Source organism: Pongo pygmaeus, chromosome 4, assembly GCF_028885625.2.
Source record: "Pongo pygmaeus isolate AG05252 chromosome 4, NHGRI_mPonPyg2-v2.0_pri, whole genome shotgun sequence".
In the NCBI taxonomy this organism is placed as follows: domain Eukaryota; kingdom Metazoa; phylum Chordata; class Mammalia; order Primates; family Hominidae; genus Pongo; species Pongo pygmaeus.
This window is the reverse complement of record NC_072377.2, coordinates 11,270,183-11,290,958: the sequence shown is the minus strand read 5'-3', so window position 1 is coordinate 11,290,958 and position 20,776 is coordinate 11,270,183. Positions and strand designations below refer to the sequence as shown.

General features: G+C 40.8%; 1 protein-coding gene across 3 annotated transcripts in view; it reads left to right on the top strand.

Annotated features, from left to right (window-relative positions):
- The window catches only part of CTNND2 (catenin delta 2), a 948,689-nt gene that overhangs the window by 747,569 nt on the left and 180,344 nt on the right, over positions 1-20,776 (top strand). For all 3 annotated transcript variants that reach the window (XM_054488747.1, XM_054488746.2, XM_063664666.1), the window contains one exon: positions 13,496-13,679. In XM_054488747.1, coding sequence (XP_054344722.1) covers positions 13,496-13,679 — 184 coding nt within the window. The remainder of the gene's footprint in view (positions 1-13,495; positions 13,680-20,776) is intronic.

Here is a 20,776-nt window from a genome sequence, read left to right as displayed (position 1 = left end):
TCCAATTCTCTGTCTTCGCCTCTCACGCCTACCAGTCTCAGAGGCCCTTTCTTCCCATTGCCGGCTCTCTGAGACGCAGCCTAGAATGATGATTCAGCCTGTTGAAATTCTAAAAGGATCAACCTTTGTGTAATCCCCACTGCAAAGGCCACAGCAGCTTCCTCTTCTGGAATATTAAGGAGGAAAACGTAGAGGTCATTTGTTCTGGTCAACCAACCCCTGGGACTCCTACAAGAAGCCTTGGCCTAAGGAGCTGTTATTACAGCAACATTTGGTAAATTCTATCTAACATCGACTCAAGATAAATGCTTTAATTTTTTAAAAGCATTCAGTGAGTGTGGTATGTGAATGTTTTCCATCTAGAAGGACTCTCAAAATGATCTCAATTAGCAGCCACTCCAGAGGGTTATTGCTTCTCAGGGCCATATTGAGAGTTTATATGCATCCAAATACTCGTTTGTATAGCAGATGCACAAACACAATAGTATAACAGGACTTCAGGGTGTCCTGGACCTCTATATATATATTTTTTTAATTATTATTATTATTATACTTTAGGTTTTATGGTACATGTGCGCAATGTGCAGGTAAGTTACATATGTATACATGTGCCATGCTGGTGCGCTGCACCCACTAACTCGTCATCTAGCATTAGGTATATCTCCCAATGCTATCCCTCCCCCCTCCCCCCACCCCACAACAGTCCCCGAAGTGTGATGTTCCCCTTCCTGTGTCCATGTGTTCTCATTGTTCAATTCCCACCTATGAGTGAGAATATGCGGTGTTTGGTTTTTTGTTCTTGTGATAGTTTACTGAGAATGATGATTTCCAATTTCATCCATGTCCCTACAAAGGACATGAACTCATCGTTTTTTATGGCTGCATAGTATTCCATGGTGTATATGTGCCACATTTTCTTAATCCAGTCTATCATTGTTGGACATTTGGGTTGGTTCCAAGTCTTTGCTATTGTGAATAATGCTGCAATAAACATACATGTGCATGTGTCTTTATAGCAGCATGATTTATAGTCCTTTGGGTATATACCCAGCAATGGGATGGCTGGGTCGAATGGAATTTCTAGTTCTAGATCCCTGAGGAAACGCCACACTGACTTCCACAAGGGTCGAACTAGTTTACAGTCCCACCAACAGTGTAAAAGTGTTCCTATTTCTCCACATCCTCTCCAGCACCTGTTGTTTCCTGACTTTTTAATGATTGCCATTCTAACTGGTGTGAGATGGTATCTCATTGTGGTTTTGATTTGCATTTCTCTGATGGCCAGTGATGGTGAGCATTTTTTCATGTGTTTTTTGGCTGCATAAATGTCTTCTTTTGAGAAGTGTCTGTTCATGTCCTTCGCCCACATTTTGATGGGGTTGTTTGTTTTTTTTCTTGTAAATTTGTTGGAGTTCATTGTAGATTCTGGATATTAGCCCTTTGTCAGATAATAGGTTGCGAAAATTTTCTCCCATTTTGTAGGTTGCCTGTTCACTCTGATGGTAGTTTCTTTTGCTGTGCAGAAGCTCTTTAGTTTAATTAGATCCCATTTGTCAATTTTGGCTTTTGTTGCCATTGCTTTTGGTGTTTTAGACATGAAGTTCTTGTCCATGCCTATGTCCTGAATGGTAATGCCTAGGTTTTCTTCTAGGGTTTTCATGGTTTTAGGTCTAACATTTAAATCTTTAATCCATCTTGAATTGATTTTTGTATAAGGTGTAAGGAAGGGATCCAGTTTCAGCTTTCTACATATGGCTAGCCAGTTTTCCCAGCACCATTTATTAAATAGGGAATCCTTTCCCCATTTCTTGTTTTTCTCAAGTTTGTCAAAGATCAGATAGTTGTAGATATGTGGCATTATTTCTGACGGCTCTGTTCTGTTCCATTGATCTATATCTCTGTTTTGGTACCAGTACCATGCTGTTTTGGTTACTGTAGCCTTGTAGTATAGTTTGAAGTCAGGTAGTGTGATGCCTCCAGCTTTGTTCTTTTGGCTTAGGATTGACTTGGCGATGCGGGCTCTTTTTTGGTTCCGTATGAACTTTAAAGTAGTTTTTTCCAATTCTGTGAAGAAAGTCATTGGTAGCTTGATGGGGATGGCATTGAATCTGTAAATTACCTTGGGCAGTATGGCCATTTTCACGATATTGATTCTTCCTACCCATGAGCATGGAATGTTCTTCCATTTGTTTGTATCCTCTTTTATTTCCTTGAGCAGTGGTTTGTAGTTCTCCTTGAAGAGGTCCTTCACATCCCTTGTAAGTTGGATTCCTAGGTATTTTATTCTCTTTGAAGCAATTGTGAATGGGAGTTCACTCATGATTTGGCTCTCTGTTTGTCTGTTATTGATGTATAAGAATGCTTGTGATTTTTGTACGTTGATTTTGTATCCTAAGACTTTGCTGAAGTTGCTTATCAGCTTAAGGAGATTTTGGGCTGAGACAATGGGGTTTTCTAGATATACAATCATGTCATCTGCAAACAGGGACAATTTGACTTCCTCTTTTCCTAATTGAATACCCTTGATTTCCTTCTCCTGCCTAATTGCCCTGGCCAGAACTTCCAACACTATGTTAAATAGAAGTGGTGAGAGAGGGCATCCCTGTCTTATGCCAGTTTTCAAAGGGAATGCTTCCAGTTTTTGCCCATGCAGTATGATATTGGCTGTGGGTTTGTCATAGATAGCTCTTATTATTTTGAGATACGTCCCATCAATACCTAATTTATTGAGAGGTTTTAGCATGAAGGGTTGTTGAATTTTGTCAAAGGCCTTTTCTGCATCTATTGAGATAATCATGTGGTTTTTGTCTTTGGTTCTGTTTATATGCTGGATTACATTTATTGATTTGCGTATATTGAACCAGCCTTGCATCCCAGGGATGAAGCCCACTTGATCATGGTGGATAAGCTGTTTGATGTCCTGCTGGATTCTGTTTGCCAGTATTTTATCGAGGATTTTTGCATCAATGTTCATCAAGGATATTGGTCTAAAATTCTCTTTTTTTGTTGTGTCTCTGCCAGGCTTTGGTATCAAGATGATGCTGGCCTCATAAAATGAGTTAGGGAGGATTCTCTCTTTTTCTATTGATTGGAATAGTTTCAGAAGGAATGGTACCAGCTCCTCCTTGTACCTCTGGTAGAATTCGGCTGTGAACCCATCTGGTCCTGGACTTTTTTTGGTTGGTAAGCTATTGATTATTGCCACAATTTCAGCTCCTGTTATTGGTCTATTCAGAGATTCAACTTCTTCCTGGTTTAGTCTTGGGAGGGTGTATGTGTTGAGGAATTTATCCATTTCTTCTAGATTTTCTAGTTTATTTGTGTGGAGGTGTTTGTAGTATTCTCTGATGGTAGTTTGTATTTCTGTAGGATCGGTGGTGATATCCCCTTTATCATTTTTTATTGCATCTATTTGATTCTTCTCTCTTTTTTTCTTTATTAATCTTGCTAGCGGTCTATCAATTTTGTTGATCCTTTCAAAAAACCAGCTCCTGGATTCATTTATTTTTTGAAGGGTTTTTTGTGTCTCTATTTCCTTCAGTTCTGCTCTGATTTTAGTTATTTCTTGCCTTCTGCTAGCTTTTGAATGTGTTTGCTCTTGCTTTTCCAGTTCTTTTAATTGTGATGTTAGGGTGTCAATTTTGGATCTTTCCTGCTTTCTCTTGTGGGCACTTAGTGCTATAAATTTCCCTCTACACACTGCTTTGAATGCATCCCAGAGATTCTGGTATGTTGTGTCTTGGTTCTCGTTGGTTTCAAAGAACATCTTTATTTCTGCCTTCATTTCGTTATGTACCCAGTAGTCATTCAGGAGCAGGTTGTTCAGTTTCCATGTAGTTGAGCGGTTTTGAGTGAGATTCTTAATCCTGAGTTCTAGCTTGATTGCACTGTGATCTGAGAGATAGTTTGTTATAATTTCTGTTCTTTTACATTTATTGAGGAGAGCTTTACTTCCAAGTATGTGGTCAATTTTGGAATAGGTGTGGTGTGGTGCTGAAAAAAATGTATATTCTGTTGATTTGGGGTGGAGAGTTCTGTAGATATCTATTAGGTCCACTTGGTGCAGAGCTGAGTTCAATTCCTGGGTATCCTTGTTGACTTTCTGTCTCATTGATCTGTCTAATGTTGACAGTGGGGTGTTAAAGTCTCCCATTATTAATGTGTGGGAGTCTAAGTCTCTTTGTAGGTCACTCAGGACTTGCTTTATGAATCTGGGTGCTCCTGTATTGGGTGCATATATATTTAGGATAGTTAGCTCTTCTTGTTGAACTAATCCCTTTACCATTACGTAATGGCCTTCTTTGTCTCTTTTGATCTTTGTTGGTTTAAAGTCTGTTTTATCAGAGACTAGGATTGCAACCCCTGCCTTTTTTTGTTTTCCATTTGCTTGGTAGATCTTCCTCCATCCTTTTATTTTGAGCCTATGTGTGTCTCTGCACGTGAGATGGGTTTCCTGAATACAGCACACTGATGGGTCTTGAGTCTTTATCCAATTTGCCAGTCTGTGTCTTTTAATTGGAGCATTTAGTCCATTTACATTTAAGGTTAATATTGTTATGTGTGAATTTGATCCTGTCATTATGATGTTAGCTGGTTATTTTGCTCATTAGTTGATGCAGTCTCTTCCTAGTCTCGATGGTCTTTACATTTTGTCATGATTTTGCAGTGGCTGGTACCAGTTGTGCCTTTCCATGTTTAGCGCTTCCTTCAGGAGCTCTTTTAGGGCAGGCCTGGTGGTGACAAAATCTCTCAGCATTTGCTTGTCTGTAAAGTATTTTATTTCTCCTTCACTTATGAAGCTTAGTTTGGCTGGATATGAAATTCTGGGTTGAAAATTCTTTTCTTTAAGAATGTTGAATATTGGCCCCCACTCTCTTCTGGCTTGTAGGGTTTCTGCCGAGAGATCCGCTGTTAGTCTGATGGGCTTCCCTTTGATGGTAACCCGACCTTTCTCTCTGGCTGCCCTTAACATTTTTTCCTTCATTTCAACTTCGGTGAATCTGACAATTATGTGTCTTGGAGTTGCTCTTCTCGAGGAGTATCTTTGTGGCGTTCTCTGTATTTCCTGAATCTGAATGTTGGCCTGCCTTGCTAGATTGGGGAAGTTCTCCTAGATAATATCCTGCAGAGTGTTTTCCAACTTGTTTCCATTCTCCCCGTCACTTTCAGGTACACCAATCAGACGTAGATTTGGTCTTTTCACATAGTCCCACATTTCTTGGAGGCTTTGCTCGTTTCTTTTTATTCTTTTTTCTCTAATCTTCCCTTCTCGCTTCATTTCATTCATTTCATCTTCCAGGACTGATACCCTTTCTTCCATTTGATCGCATCGGCTCCTGAGGCTTCTCCATTCTTCACGTAGTTCTCGAGCCTTGGTTTTCAGCTCCATCAGCTCCTTTAAGCACTTCTCTGTATTGGTTATTCTAGTTATACATTCTTCTAAATTTTTTTCAAAGTTTTCAACTTCTTTGCCTTTGGTTTGAATATCCTCCTGTAGCTCGGAGTAATTTGATCGTCTGAAGCCTTCTTCTCTCAGCTCGTCAAAGTCATTCTCCGTCCAGCTTTGCTCCGTTGCTGGTGAGGAACTGCGTTCCTTTGGAGGAGAGGTACTCTGCTTTTTAGAGTTTCCAGTTTTTCTGCTCTGTTTTTTCCCCATCTTTGTGGTTTTATCTACTTTTGGTCTTTGATGATGGTGATGTACAGATGGGTTTTTCGTGTGGATGTTCTTTCTGTTAGTTTTCCTTCTAACAGACAGGACCCTCAGCTGCAGGTCTGTTGGAGTACCTGGCCGGCCGTGTGAGGTGTCAGTCTGCCCCTGCTGGGGGGTACCTCCCAGTTAGGCTGCTCGGGGGTCAGGGGTCAGGGACCCACTTGAGGAGGCAGTCTGCCCGTTCTCAGATCTCCAGCTGCGTGCTGGGAGAACCACTGCTCTCCTCAAAGCTGTCAGACAGGGACATTTAAGTCTGCAGAGGTTACTGCTGTCTTTTTGTTTGTCTGTGCCCTGCCCCCGGAGGTGGAGCCTACAGAGGCAGGCAGGCCTCCTTGAGCTGTGGTGGGCTCCACCCAGTTCAAGCTTCCTGGCTGCTTTGTTTACCTAAGGGAGCGTGGGCAATGACGGGCGCCCCTCCCCTAGCCTCGCTGCCGACTTGCTGTTTGATCTCAGACTGCTGTGCTAGCAATCAGCGAGACTCCGTGGGCATAGGACCCTCTGAGCCAGGTGCGGGCTATACTCTCCTGGGGCACCGTTTCCTAAGCCCGTCGGAAAAGCACAGTATTCGGGTGGGAGTGGCCCGATTTTCCAGGTGCCGTCTGTCACCCCTGGAAAGGGAATTCCCTGACCCCTTGTGCTTCCCCTGCTTCAGCTAGCGCACGGTGCACTCACCCACTGTCCTGCGCCCACTGTCTGGCACTCCCTAGTGAGATGAACACGGTACCTCAGATGGAAATGCAGAAATCACCCGTCTTCTGCGTCGCTCACACTGGGAGCTGTAGACTGGAGCTGTTCCTATTCGGCCATCTTGGCTCCTCCCCGCTGGACCTCTATATTTTAATCATTCAGCCTCCACACTCTAGGGACTCAAAGTGTGAATGGATGGAGGAGGTAGTGGTGACAGCCCCTTTATACCCCTCCCCCTCCCACTCCCACCATCAACCAAGCCTAGCTCTGACTTTTGTAAAAAAATGAATATTTTTTGGCCGATGGCGATGGTGGCCCTGTAATCCCAGCACTTTGGGAGGCCAAGGCGGGTGGATCATGAGGCCAGGAGATCGAGACCATCCTGGCTAAGATGGTGAAACCCCATCTCTACTAAAAATACAAAAAGCTTAGCCGGGTGTGGTGGCGCATACCTGTAGTCCCAGCTACTTGGGAGGCTGAGGCAGGAGAATGGCGTGAACCCAGGAGACAGAGCTTGCAGTGAGCCGAGATCACACCACTGCACTCCAGCCTGGGTGACAGAGCAAGACTCCATCTCAAAAAAAAAAAAAAAAAGAACTTTTTTGTCCCCATTCTTCTCCTTTTTCCTCCCCCTCCTCCCAGGTATACAAACTGTCACTCCCAAAAGAAATGACAAATTTGTTTAAAATAAATCCTCCTCATAAATACACTAAGTAGGTGCTTAATTCTCTAATTAATTTTAAATACATTTTTATAAACATTTATTTAAAACGAATGAAGCCCAGCTTTCCTTTGGGCTTGGTTTGAGCCTTGCCCACATGAGAGGATTCGTGCTAGGTCTAAAGAGCTGAAAGCAAGCCAGTGGGCTGTCGAAAAGTCCTGCACAGCCGCCAGGCAGTGTTTGATTTTACCATCCTTTAAAACTTGCTTTTATTAAAACATTCTTTTTGTTCATCTGGGTTTTTTTTAACCAAGATAGTCTTCATCTCTTTCAGTAAAAAGAAACTACAATTACCCTCTATTAAAGCATTATAAAGAAGCAAATGAAAGTAATTAAGGTTTTATTAAGGAATTTTTATTAAACCAATCATTGCTCATGAATATGGATAATATCAAGGAAAAGAGCCATTCTGTGCCTGAAATAAAAATAAACTATATTTTAAATACCTTTAGTGTATGTAAATGTCTTCTCAGTTAAACTTTCAAAATTATATTTGGAACAGCAATAATTTTACACTGATAAAGGAAAGCTATTGAATGGAAATAATAAAAGAAAGATGCTAATAAAGCAAATTTATCACAGATTATAATCTGGAAGGAATTAGCATATTTTCATCAGGTAAATTTAAATTTTCTAGTGACCATCAACCAAAATATTAAACCATTTTTCATATTATCCTCAGATATGAACAGACATGGTAATTTGTTATGAATGCTGAAAATTGGTGTGAATCCAATCAGTTTTATAGTTTTTCCTCAGATTGAAATTTTAGTATTACCTGGGTTAATTTAGAATTATCAGGGAGTTAATATAAGAAAATTACTCAAATGAAACACCAGAGATAAGCCTTTTAATACAAAGCAGATTAATATGTTTCAGTGCTATAAATTTTTCTCTACTAGCTAAAAGTAGAATTTCTGTAGATTCAAAGTAAATAATCCCACCTAAATAACATTTTTCTATTCTCGTTTGGATTTATTATTTGTGAAATTACATCTTGCAGCTGCTGTTTTATTTTTTCTAGGCATGACGTCATTTTGCTAACACTATAATACTTACAGAAGGTTCAATGCTTACAGCACATGGCATCCTATAAGATCATACCATCCAGCTGTTATTTTTTATTTTTCTTTAGTGCCTGTTTGGTGAACACTCATGTTTGTCAGGGCATATTCTGTATGCCAGGGCTTCTGTAGCTCTGTGTGTTCTGCATACGATGGGCATTCAGACAAGTGTCTGCTTTCATTTTATGCCTGGGACCCTGCTGGAGGATGGAACAGTGAACAAATGACAGAATGAGTTAGTGTTGAGGTTTCTGCTGAAATTAAATAGGAGATCTGACAGCAAGCGTCTGGGAAGGTAGACTAGACTGATCCAGGAAGGCCTCTCTGAGTTTAGCACATTTAAGGTGAAGTGAATGGAAGAAGGATTGGCCATGAAAAGATCTAGGAAAGAATGTTCCAGAATGAGGCAGCAGCAAGTCCAGGGATCTGGGACACAAAAGAGCTTGTGTGTTCAAGACGAAACAGGCCATTTTGGCTGGAGCATAGTGACTAGAGCTATATGGTACCTGGGCCACCAGCACAGGGATTTTTTGTTTTCTTCACTGATGTCTCCACTCCATGTCAAACAGAACCATGCATGTAGTAGGTCTTTAATATTATGGAATGGATAAATGAATGAATGAATGTGATTCAAGATGAATTTAGAGATTTAGAGAAAGGCCTGATCATGAGGCTACCATAAGAAGTTTAATTTTATTTTAAGCATAACAGGTTATTTTTGAAGGGATATGTAGTAGACTGAATAATGCCCCTACCCTGCAAAAAAAGCCCATGCCCTAATTCCCAGAGCCTGTAAATGTTACTTTTCATGGTGAAAGGGACTTTGCAGGTATGATTAAGGTAGGAGGGCTTCATATGGGGAGATTATCCTGGATTATCCAGGTGGGCTCAATATGATCAGAGTGCCCTTATGAGAGGGAGGCAGGAGGGTCAGAGTCCAGGAAGGAGATGTGATGATGGAAGCCAAAGTCAGAGGGAGGTAAGATCTCAAGCCAAGGAATGCAATGCAAGCAGCCCCCAGGAGCTTGACAAGATGAGGAAACATATCCTCCCCAGGATCCTCTGGAAGGAGCCAGCCTTGCCAGCCCATTTCAGACTCCAGACCTCCAAATACAAACCTATAAATTTGTGTTTTTCAAGCCCCTGTGTGGTGATTTGTTAAGGCAGCAATTGGAAATAAGAGCAGAATTATTCCAAATTAAAGAAAGTGTTGGGTCACTTATTGAATTGCAAACGTGAAGAATGATACATTTTTTTAAATTAAATACTTGTCACTTAAAATGCATTTTAAATTTAGTTACAAAGTGTAGCTGGATCATCCTTGCTATATCTTGTATACTCTCACATTGGAATTTGGAAGGAATAAGGGAACAAGTGGATTTAGGTAAGAGAGGAGTAAGAATTAAAGTGTCATGGAAAGGCGAGAGGGAAAAATGAGTCCATCCATTGTAGAAGGGCAAAGGGATAGGAAAATGAAGCAGAGAGAAGAAAGCAACAGAGAGAGTGGGAGCTTCATAGGAAAGGAAAGGTATATTGTCTATTGCTGCATAACAAATTACTCCACAAAACAACCAACATTTATGTCACCCACTATCTAAGTGTGAGGAGTGCAAGTAGGAGCCGCAGATTTGGGTGGTCCTGGCTCAGGGTCTCTCATGAGGCTGCAGTCATTCGAAGGCTTGGTTGGGGTTGGAAAATTCACTTCCAAAATTTCGGCTGAAAGCCCTAGTTCTTTGCCATGCTGGTCTCTCTGTAAGGCTGCCTGAGGGTCATGATGGCATGACAATTGGCTTCCCCTCAAATAACAATCTGTGAGAGGGTTTGGAGGGAGCCACAAAGCCTTTTTAATGATGTAATCTCAAGTCACAGGCACTTCCACCATGTTTCATTGGTCACAAATGAGTCACTAAATCGAATCCCCACTCATGGAGAGAAGAATTAGGCTCCACCATTTGAAGGAAATGTCCAAGAATTTGTGGACATATTTTAAACCACTATGGAAAAGGGGAGGGAGGAGTGAAGTAAAAGTTTGAGCAAAAAATTTATTTTCCATTTGTTCAGAGGATGCCTAGATGCATCCAGTTCTCTCCACTAATCTCTCTTCTGTCAGTCAAGACGTGTATGTGTGTGTATGTGTGTGTGTGTGTGTGTGTGTAGCAGGAAAGATGTGGAATTCCCAGTTGTTTCCCACTTTTACTCCTGCCAGATGATATAAATCTTCATCTCAGTTGTCTCCAGAAACTGCTACTTCTATGCTTAAACCTGTCTCATGTCCAGATGATCTAACCAAAACTCAAAATTTTGAGGACCCCATGCAGCTGGTTTGCTGAATTCCCCCTCAAGAAAATCTGCCACGTTACATCCACTTTACCAAGACTTCATCCAGAGGTGATAAAGTTGCTCAATAGAGATTCATTGCAGTTGTAATAAGTTCAGGAAGCATTGTGCATTGCAGTTATAAATTAAGATAGAAGGTTCAGAGATATGGATCAAGTACTGTGATCAGTTCACTGGAATGTGACTCGCAGATGGAGACAGTCTGGAAAGGTAGAATGAATGTGAACTTCTGTTTGTGCGTGATTCTGAATTAGTACACTAATTAATGAATTAATGGGAAAAGTGAAGGAGATAGAACAGCCTATAAAAAGATATCCCAGACTGCATATGCCTTTCCATTCTTTCACTTCTTGTCAGGTGCTAGATTTGGCCTTTAGGTTTTCTTTGATTTCCTTCCTCCCTTTCCCTATTTCTTTTCTGTTTGTAAGAAAACCGTAAAAATAGCTGTATTCTCATAGAAAGCCTTGAGATTTTCATACTCATTGCATGTAAAAAAATGCGAAGGTTTCTCTTTGCTGTTTTGTTTGTTTGCTTGCTTGCTTTCCAGAGACAGAATCTTGCTCTGTCACCCAGGCTGGAGTACAGTGGCATGATCTCAGCTCACTGCAACCCCCCCACTCCCAGGTTCAAGCAATTCTCCTGCCCCAGACTCCCAAGTAGCTGGGATTATAGGCACACGCCACCACACCCAGCTAATTTTTGTATTTTTAGTAGAGATGGGGTTTTGCTATGTTGCCCAGGCTGGTCTCGAGCTCCTGACCTCGTGATCCACCTGCCTCAGCCTCCCAAAGTGCTGATATTACAGGTGTGAGCCACTCACCCGGCCTGCTATTTAGTTTTTAAAGGATATCTACTGTACAGCAAAATATGTCACCCGTGTTTTAAAACATTTATAAGCCTCAATTTTTAGATATTGGTATTTTAAGTCTAGATTTGGGAATGAATAAAAATGCACATTTTGTTCCTATATTTTCGCATTGTATACTTTGAAGAGCAGACACAAATGTCTTAATATTATATTCCTGAAAGTTATCCTCAGATACTGGGGTAGATACTAATTTCTTTTTAATATACTATTTAAAACTGCAAAATCAATTATTTTACTCTAAAAATTAACATTTTTGTGAGGCTGGAAATGAATGAAGTCATTTTGATTATTTAGATTACCAAACTTTGGTAAAACATTTCTCAGTGGATGAATAAGCAGCTTTGTGTTTTATTTAAAACAAGATAGATGCATATGTTAATATTCCTAGTATTTCAAATTATTCCAAATCAGAATATATTCTGAGCACCTTCTGTGTACCATTGAGCATTTTTTGTGTACTCGATTTAGGATACTAATGGCAATACAAGCACAAAGAAAAGTGTATATAAAATGATCAAATTCACTAAAGCACGGTTGGACAAAATTTTTCTATAAGGGGACAGTTTGTAAATTGTTTATGGTTTGTGGGCTGTACAGTCTCTGTCACTAATACCCAGCTATTCCTTCATAGGACAAAAGCAGATGTAAAAAATTTAGAAATGAACAGACATGGCTGTGCTTCAATAAAACTTTATTCATAAAAAAAGAGAAGCTAGATTTGCCTTCAAGTTAACCCCCTGTACTGAAGGATTATCTTGTGCATGCTGGGCACTACAACCATTTTGTTTCCTTTGCATTCAGTTAAATAGAATTTCCAGTAAATGGTATTTCTAAAGACAGTTGAGTTTGCCTCTGTAGTCACATTTTTATTGAACTTTATAGTCACATTATTTTTATAGTCACTTATTTAGTTATTAACAGTCAGATTTGTATTATTAATGTCATTGGATAGTTCAACATGTGCAATGCAAGGAACCAATCAAACAAATTTTAGAAATAAATATGTTCTGTTTGTTCTATTCGTAACACAGTAGATGGAACAAAATCGCATTTCATTAAAATATATCGAAAGCTCATGAAAAACATAAGCTAGAAGTTCTATTTCTAAAGACAACTATAGTATTTTATTTCCAATATCTGCAGTGGTGGTACCTGTTTAGGTTCAGGGTGTATACAGGCTTTCTTTCAAAGAAAAATAGAATGTTATTCTCTGTTCCTTTTTTGATTTATGTAGACTGTTCTAACAAAAAAAGAATAATTATTTAAAAGCATTTTCAAATGATGTTATAATATATATGCAATGTTTATGACCTTTTCTAGAATATCTCCTTTTAAAAAATATTTAGAAGCCTAAAGCATTGTATTTGTCCTTAACATTTTGCATTGCTCTGCCTGCATGAATTACTGTGACACTCTGTCCATTGTGGACATGCCCTCTTCTTCCCACCTCTCCCTTTGTCATTATTTAAGGAGGAACATTCTGTAGGTCTTCCATGAGCATTGCTTTCAGAGAAAAGCTGACAAAACTGTCACAAGGGGCAACAGTTTAAATTGCTTGTTGAGCCAGTTGTCATCTGACCTGATGCTGGATTCTCATAAGGGTCCTACCCATGGTAGCTGGTTGTTTATGAAAGCACTTAGCTTTCATGGCAACCACATGTGCACACTGAGGTCTTGGGTAAAACAAAGATGCTCTGCTAGTCCATTTCAAATAACTTTCACATCTCTTTGGTCTTGGTTAGAATTTAGCAACTTGGGTCCATTGGATTAAAATGGAACAGAAGCGTTGTGGATAGCCTCAGTTCAATCAGACCTCTCAACCTTGGTTATGCTCCCTGAGGAAATAAAGATAATCATGTCACAATTCCTCTGCTCACTCATCAGATTTTTCACAGAATGCTTTTAATGGGTTCACACGAATGTTCTAAAATCAAGATTTTAGATCTAAAATCTAAAATCTAAAAAATTTAATGGGGACACACTCTAGGATGTGTGTCCACAGTATCTTCATCCTTCCTGCCAGTTCCGTTAACTCAAATAAGGAAGACAGTTTTGAGATGAGAAAAACTTGTGGCCACCCAAAAGCTCTTCTTGTGTGTCTCTTGCAGGAGTCCTTTGGAACCTCTCCTCGTGCGATGCACTCAAAATGCCAATCATCCAGGATGCCCTGGCAGTACTGACCAACGCGGTGATTATCCCCCACTCAGGCTGGGAAAATTCACCTCTTCAGGATGATCGGAAGATACAGCTGCATTCATCACAGGTGCTGCGTAACGCCACCGGGTGCCTAAGGTCAGTCCTGTGTCATGAGTGCCTCCCCCCCCACCATCTTCCCCTGGCCAGACACTGTTTCTTTCTATAACTTTAGTGCCTCTTTTACTGAGAATCAGACCATTCTGAAAAGATGAATGTTGATGTGGCAACGGAGTATAAGAAGTTCATTTAAAATTTTCTAACCAGGTAATAAAGACATATAGGTATCTTTCTCTACGTAATTAATGTTAGACTTATTTCACATGATTTCTTAGGTCTAAGGTGAAAAACAAACATTTTTATTCCAACCCAAAATAAGTCATTTTCTTTGGCCAAAAACAATAGTTCTTGGTAATTTCACATTATATCATGCATGTAGCACAACCAGGCAGACTGACTTGTTGGGCAGAGTTCATAACAGATACATAGGGATCTGGTTAACTGTCACAAGTAGCTATTTTTAAAAATATTCTCCTTTTAAAAATTATCTGTTTGACTGTAATATTCTATAATTCTTAGAAATAGCTCTTTAATAAGGCCTGTTGTATTAAATGGTTTTTTAAATAATAAAAGTAGCAAATGTGTTGTGATTCTCTCCTGATGCATTTTTCACAAAAATCATCAAGAATCTATTGAGGTTTCTTAGAATCAACTTTATGTCTTGTTTAATTTTTGCTCTTAGGAAGGAAAGCAGTTATCAAGATATGATTCTTCTAAACTCTAGAAACTGTGCTCCCAAAAGTGTTGTATTTTATACCAAAGTTGCAGATCTCTGCTGGATGAAGTTGCTGGGATAGGGGCAAAAGGGGTGATTAAAAACACCTAGCCAAATAATCTATATTTTGAAAGTGAAACATACAGGATTGCTTTAGTTGAAATGGTTCAAAGCTGCCATTTCTCCTACAGTTGATCAGTTTCTAGGTATAACAACCAGTCTCTACTGAGAAGGAACAAAATCCACCTCAGTGGCATTAATAATCATCATCTCATGAATATTCATCACAGTGCTCTCAGCCTCCAGTCTTGAGGGGCGGTGTGTGTTTGTGTGAATGTGTGTGCACAGAGCAAGATAAGAGCCTACCTCCACGAATATCTACATGCGTTCATGGGCAGGAATGGGAATCCTCTGACATTTCTGCTTTTCGTCCGTGTCATGAAATCATGAACATCTGACATGATTTCTCTGGATAGGTGCTACCATATGGCAAATATACAGTACTCTGAAACCCCCTACTGAGGCATCCATTTCATAACCCCTTAAATTCTGTTATCCTTTAGCAAACGTCTGTCCCACCAGAAGAAATATAACTCCTCCAAAGCTAAAATTGTAGGCTCTTCTGAACTCCCATACCTGATTTTTTTCTATTTCACTTATTCACAACTATTTAAAAGTGTTTTTCCCTTGCTAGCATTCCCTACTTTCAGAGTGTCAGGGTCTCTAGTGAAGACTGCAGAAGGAACTGTCTCAGAAGCAATTGTAGAAGTGTAATCAATAAGGACCTGGCTAGCTCTGTCTGTTAAAATGCTCTCTGATTAATATAGTAGCATAAGTATGTCTTCGTGGTGTTTGAAAGGATATAGGCTACCACCTTTATGAAAGTACATTTCACATCCTTTGATGAAAAAGTAAATGAAGAAGCTAGACCAGTGTAGGCTCACGGGTCCCCTTTACACATCATCTGGCTGAGTTTAGGGTCTGGGTTGTGGTATCAGAGCACAGTTTGGTGAGACCAGAATGACTCCCCATCCCTGTCTATTCACACATACAGCAGCTGGACACTTGCTGCTGCTTCTGCTGCTGGCCAGGAGTGACCACATAATAGGAAGCAAAAAATGATGCCATTTGATTTAGTTTGTCATGCAGACATCTGTGACACCAGAACAGTCACAGTCATCCATATCATAATAGAAGGCTTTAGATTTAAGTATGCAAGTGTATTTACATTCTTCATTTTTCCAACAAAGCCAAGATCATTATTCACATTAAAGAAATGACTTCCTGTGCTGCTTCTGCTATGCAGCAGTTTTATCCCGGGAGCATTTGCTGACCACCTGCTTTGTGCTGGGGACAGCTAAGGAGGCTGAGAGAAGGCAGACTCTGCCCTGCAGAAACTCATGACTGAGTGGAAGAAATGGCACTCACCCGGTGAGCCCCAGCACAACAGCCTAGTGGCAATTTAGTGTTATGATCATGGCAGTACAGGAGGAAAAACTGGTGAGAAAATGACTGACAGCCAGGTGTGGTCAAAAAAGGCTTAAAGGGTCAGGTGAGATTGGGCTAAGCATAGAAATGATGCAATGGGAAAGCATCATGGAGGGCAGCAGAGGCCAGCACTCGCTACCCAGTGTTGAAAGGACTCTAGGGGAGTTTGAGATGCACCATCAATAGAGACTAGATTTTTAGGTAAAATTAAAGTAAGTGTTATTATTCATAAAATCTCTGTCTTCCAGGGGCCTGAAAGTTCCACTTCAGATACGTTGTTGATTCTCATATGCATCATAGCCCAACGAGCTCATGTGTAGTTAAGTCGTGAAGCCAGGACTTGAGCCACATCCTGACTCTGGTTTCAGACCATCCCCACCCTACCACACAGAGAGGAAATTCAAAGTTATGGGATAGGAGACTGCTAACAGATCTGTGCTTAAAACAATAAACAACCACCACCTGCTGACGGGGCAACACTTTCCTCTCTGTTGGTTCCTTAAATTTGTTTCCAGAGAATGGCATCCATGTGGCCAACATCATTTGGCTTTTAAATGCCAGTGGTCTTCTCCCTCTCCCTTCTTTCTTACTTCAAATTCTTCCCTGCTAGGACCTACGGAGTGCGTAGCTACCTTGAACAGTGTTAGCCACTCATCCCAGTGCAAGTCTCTTGACCTCCACCTTTGATGTTCATGTAGACAACTAGAACTGTGGGTGCCTTTTTGTGTTTTAAGATAAGACTATATTTTAAGACATATTTTAGATAATAATGTTGACATTGTTTTTCTGGTACTCAGACTCCTTTCTTCTTTTGCCAATGACTTTAAGATGAGTTGATATTTTTGGTTTGCTTCTGTAGCTGTTGTTTCAGGAATATATAAAGAAAATAAAACATCCAAGAAAATAAAACTCTTTTCCTAGAATACTATTTCCTAAACTAGTATAGCTTGGAAATCCAGCAGAAGGAGCATGTGGTAGGTAAAAGTAAATTCATCAGGTCATTATTGAAAATCATTACTCTTGATTTTTGTTCCTAGCAGGATTCAGACTTGTTTATGTGGTTTCAGGGTTGGGAGCCAAGGTTAAGAATTTAAGGAATTACTGTTTTTAAAGAGGTCACCTTTTCATTTTTTGGAAAAAAAAAATCTATGAATGCAAATTATATTGCTCTTAAATGTCCAAAAGCTTATTAGAGATAAATTTAAGTCAGTAAAATCTGCCTAAGTCTTAGCCAGAACCTGACAAGCTGACACTATTCTGTCTTTAGACAATTTCATGCAGGCTTAATAGGCTCTGTCCAGTTTCTCAGGCTTTCCTCTAGGCAGTGGATATTGTACCAATATCAGTGGCTGTTCCCACTTCATGCCCCAACGCCACCCCATTCCCTACCACCTCCAGGTCCTAGACTAGTGAAGGAAGCACATTCACAGGGAGCATTCTAAAGAGAGGAGACACTTGCTTTGTCTTCTCTAGAAAGGAATGGAAAATCTTCATGGGAAGCTATATCATGTTGACATAGCAAAAATTTAAGCACATATGAAATATAAAATGAAAAGTTAATGCCCTTAGTCCTTTTTCATTTGAAATTCATTTGGGGACAAGAAATTGAATTTTTAAAAAGCAGATCTATCTGTGTGTTCCTGGAGTATCTGTCTGTCACTGAGGAAAAAGCATAGAAATGGGAAAAAAAAGTCTTAAATTTTGTTCGAGGCCTGAGTTGATAAGGATGATGGCAGCTAGACTGTGAGAGGCCAAGCGGCATGGGGAGGTGGGGTTGCGGGGGTTAGAGCTGTGGGTGATCAGAAGGGAAGGGCTTCATCTGTACACTCTGCCTCCGCTACCTCTTCCCCACCACCCCCAATCCCAGGCACACTAATACTCCCTTCTTCATTTCTTCCCCTTTGCTAGTTGTTCCTTTTGCTCCAATTCTGCCAGATTCAAGCATCCATTTTTAACAAAAAGCATTTTAAAATATGGCCCCAAACAAATGTGGCAAAATGTTAGAGAGGCTTAGGATGTAAGAATAAATGAGGTGATTTTGTTAGTCTTCTCTGTTTTGTTTTATGATTAAGGAGTCCTCCAGAGAAGTGAATTTCATATAGAGTGAGATTCAGACCTTGAAATCAATTCAGTTTTGCACTCGTTGTTTCCTTGCACATCATGTGATCAAATCCATCTCTTAACCTGTGGCCGCTATAATCATCACTGTCAGCCAAAAACGTGTTGAGGGACCATGGTCTGAACGCTAACCAGGGAACATTGAGCTGGCTCCACTCTGGACAAGCTCATGTTGGCTGAAGTCACTGTGGTGTGTTGAATAAATCTTCCCCCAAAATTCTTGTCTACCCAGAACCTCAGAATGTGATCTTATTTGGAAATAGGGTCTTTGCAGATACAATTAGTTAATGAAGATCAGGTCATACTAGATAAGGGTGGGCCCTAAATCCAATGAATGGCATCTTATAAAAAGAGGACATATGCACAGAGAGACACACAGGGAAGAAGGCCTTGTGAAGACAAAGGCAGAAATTGGAGTGTTGCAGCCACAATTCAGGGATAACTAAGAATCGCTGCAACACCAGGAGCTAGGAAGAGGCAGGGAAGGAATTTTCCCAAGAGCCTTCAGAGAGAGCACGGCCCTGCTGGCACCTTGATTTTAGATTTCTGGCCTCCAGAACTGTGGGATAATAAGTTTCGGTTGTTTTAAGCCACCCAGTTTGTGGTACTTGGTTCTGACAGCCCTAGGAATCTATTATGGTCACTCCAGTAAGAAAATAAGAGAGGGGCTGCTAAGCTAGGAAGCCAAGGAGCCGCCTGAGGATGCTGCACTGAGAAGAGGAGGAGATAGACAACTCAGAGATGCTGCCTGTCCCCAAACAGTGCCCACACACTCAAAAAACAACCCAGATCAGAGATGTTTTTCTGTTTTTCTCTGTGTACAAGGCCATTCTCCTCTGTAGCTTAGCTGCAAAACCAAACACTACCTGTAGCAGGACTGAGTTCTACAAGCCAAGATGTGGCTGTCTCAGCCAAAGAAGGTTCATATCCAACCTCTTGACTGGATAGCCATGAAATGAGGGTCTCCCCACGCACGGATCTGATTTCTGTGTGTTCTGCTCTCATTTATGAGCCAACCTTTCCTTTTCCTCCCAACATTGAACTAGCTTCTGAACATTGCATGGATTCTTCTGATACTATGGACAGCCAGAAGTCATTTGAGGTTCTTACGCAGGGGATGTGACACCATATCAGTGTCATTTAAGGATGTCAACTCTAGCAGCTGTGTACAGACCTGATGCTTTGTGGATTTTCTGTGAAACATGACTGCATTTCCCATTTAAAATATCACCGATCCATATCCTAAAGATCCTGTTGTGGCCATTATCATCATTTCAGGGTGAACTGTGGGTAAAAGCTTGCAAAGCATACTTTTTTACCTTTTAGTCTAGCAGCTAGCTCAATAAAACAAGTATGATCTGCACTCCTGTATAGTCGCATTATATTCAGTCATGGATACTTAGGACTTTATCTCCAGCTGAAGCATGTGCATAAGGCTGGCTGGCTGGCTAACTTCCACAGCTCATTTCCCAGTGCCGCTGAGTCGTTTATTTATTTTTATTATTCTATTCCCACTTCAGTATCTTGTCCTAAAGGACAACAATATACAACCCTAATTTTTTCCATCTATCTTTGTGTACATAAGAATGTTATTAAGCCCGTCAAAGTGTCTGCACTGTGCCTTCGCTTATGATTATAATTAAACTCAGACCCTCAATTAGTCATTTTAACCCATAAAATGGATGAGTGCTTGGTCCCATGGTGCCTCTAATCTAGAGTGACCTTGAGAAAAGCCCCTTCACAAAGTAATGTTAATGAGAATCACACTCTGGCTACAAAGCTCCAAGGACGTTTATTTTCTGTGGTTTACTCTTGCATTAGCCACAGGTAAGAAGAGGAATTATTAATATTTTTATGTTAAGTTCAGTTGGCTGCCAATATTATTCATCTGCTGAAAAGAGTATTTTTGAGAAAGCATTTTTAAAGTGTTGTATCATGAGCCCCAAACTAGCTCATCCCAGTCTTGGCCAGGGATGAGGGGCATGTGTCAGCTGAATTCAGCACCGTTTTTTTTTTTTCTTTAGAGACGGAGTCTTGCTCTGTTGCCCAGGCTAGAGTGCAGTGACGTGATCTCGGCTCACTGCAACCTCCGCCTCTTGGGTTCAAGCAATTCTCCTGCCTCAGCCTCCCGAGTGGCTGGGACTACATAGACACCACCATACCCAGTTAATTTTTGTATTTTTAGTAGAGATGGGGTTTCACCATGTTGGGCAGGCTAGTCTTGAACTCCTGACCTCAAGTGATCCTCCCACCTCAACCTCCCAAAGTGCTGGGATTATAGGCATGAGCCAATGCACCCAGCCTGAATTCAGCACTCTTAATCTAGCTTCTTGAAAATGAGAAGGACTCTGTGTGGACATGGGAACAGATGAGACACACCACTTACCCCACTCCACCCCATTTTCCCACACCTGGTCCTAGAGCAGAGGAAGCTCCTGCCCAGGCAGCTTAGTCCTGATCAGTGTGTCTAGTAAAGATGTGAAGTGGTTTTATTGAGTCAGGGCTCAGCAGTGACAGTCCTCTTCAATGGGAGGGGACAGAGTTCAGTGGAGTGGGGAGGAGTAAGGTGATCTTAGGAGCTCCTCAGAAAAGACAGTCGGCTGCCCATCTCAGCAGCTCCACCAGTGACGAGGGCTCAGTTCTCCTGTGGTGCAACCCCAACACATCCAAATCACTTCCTCCCACCCAGTCAGAAGGAGGTATGCTTTATACAGTCATGCATGGCGTAACAACAGGAACGTGTTCTGAGAAATGCATCTTGAGTCCATTTCATTCTTATGGAAACGCTGGAAACACCATAGGGCGCACTTACACA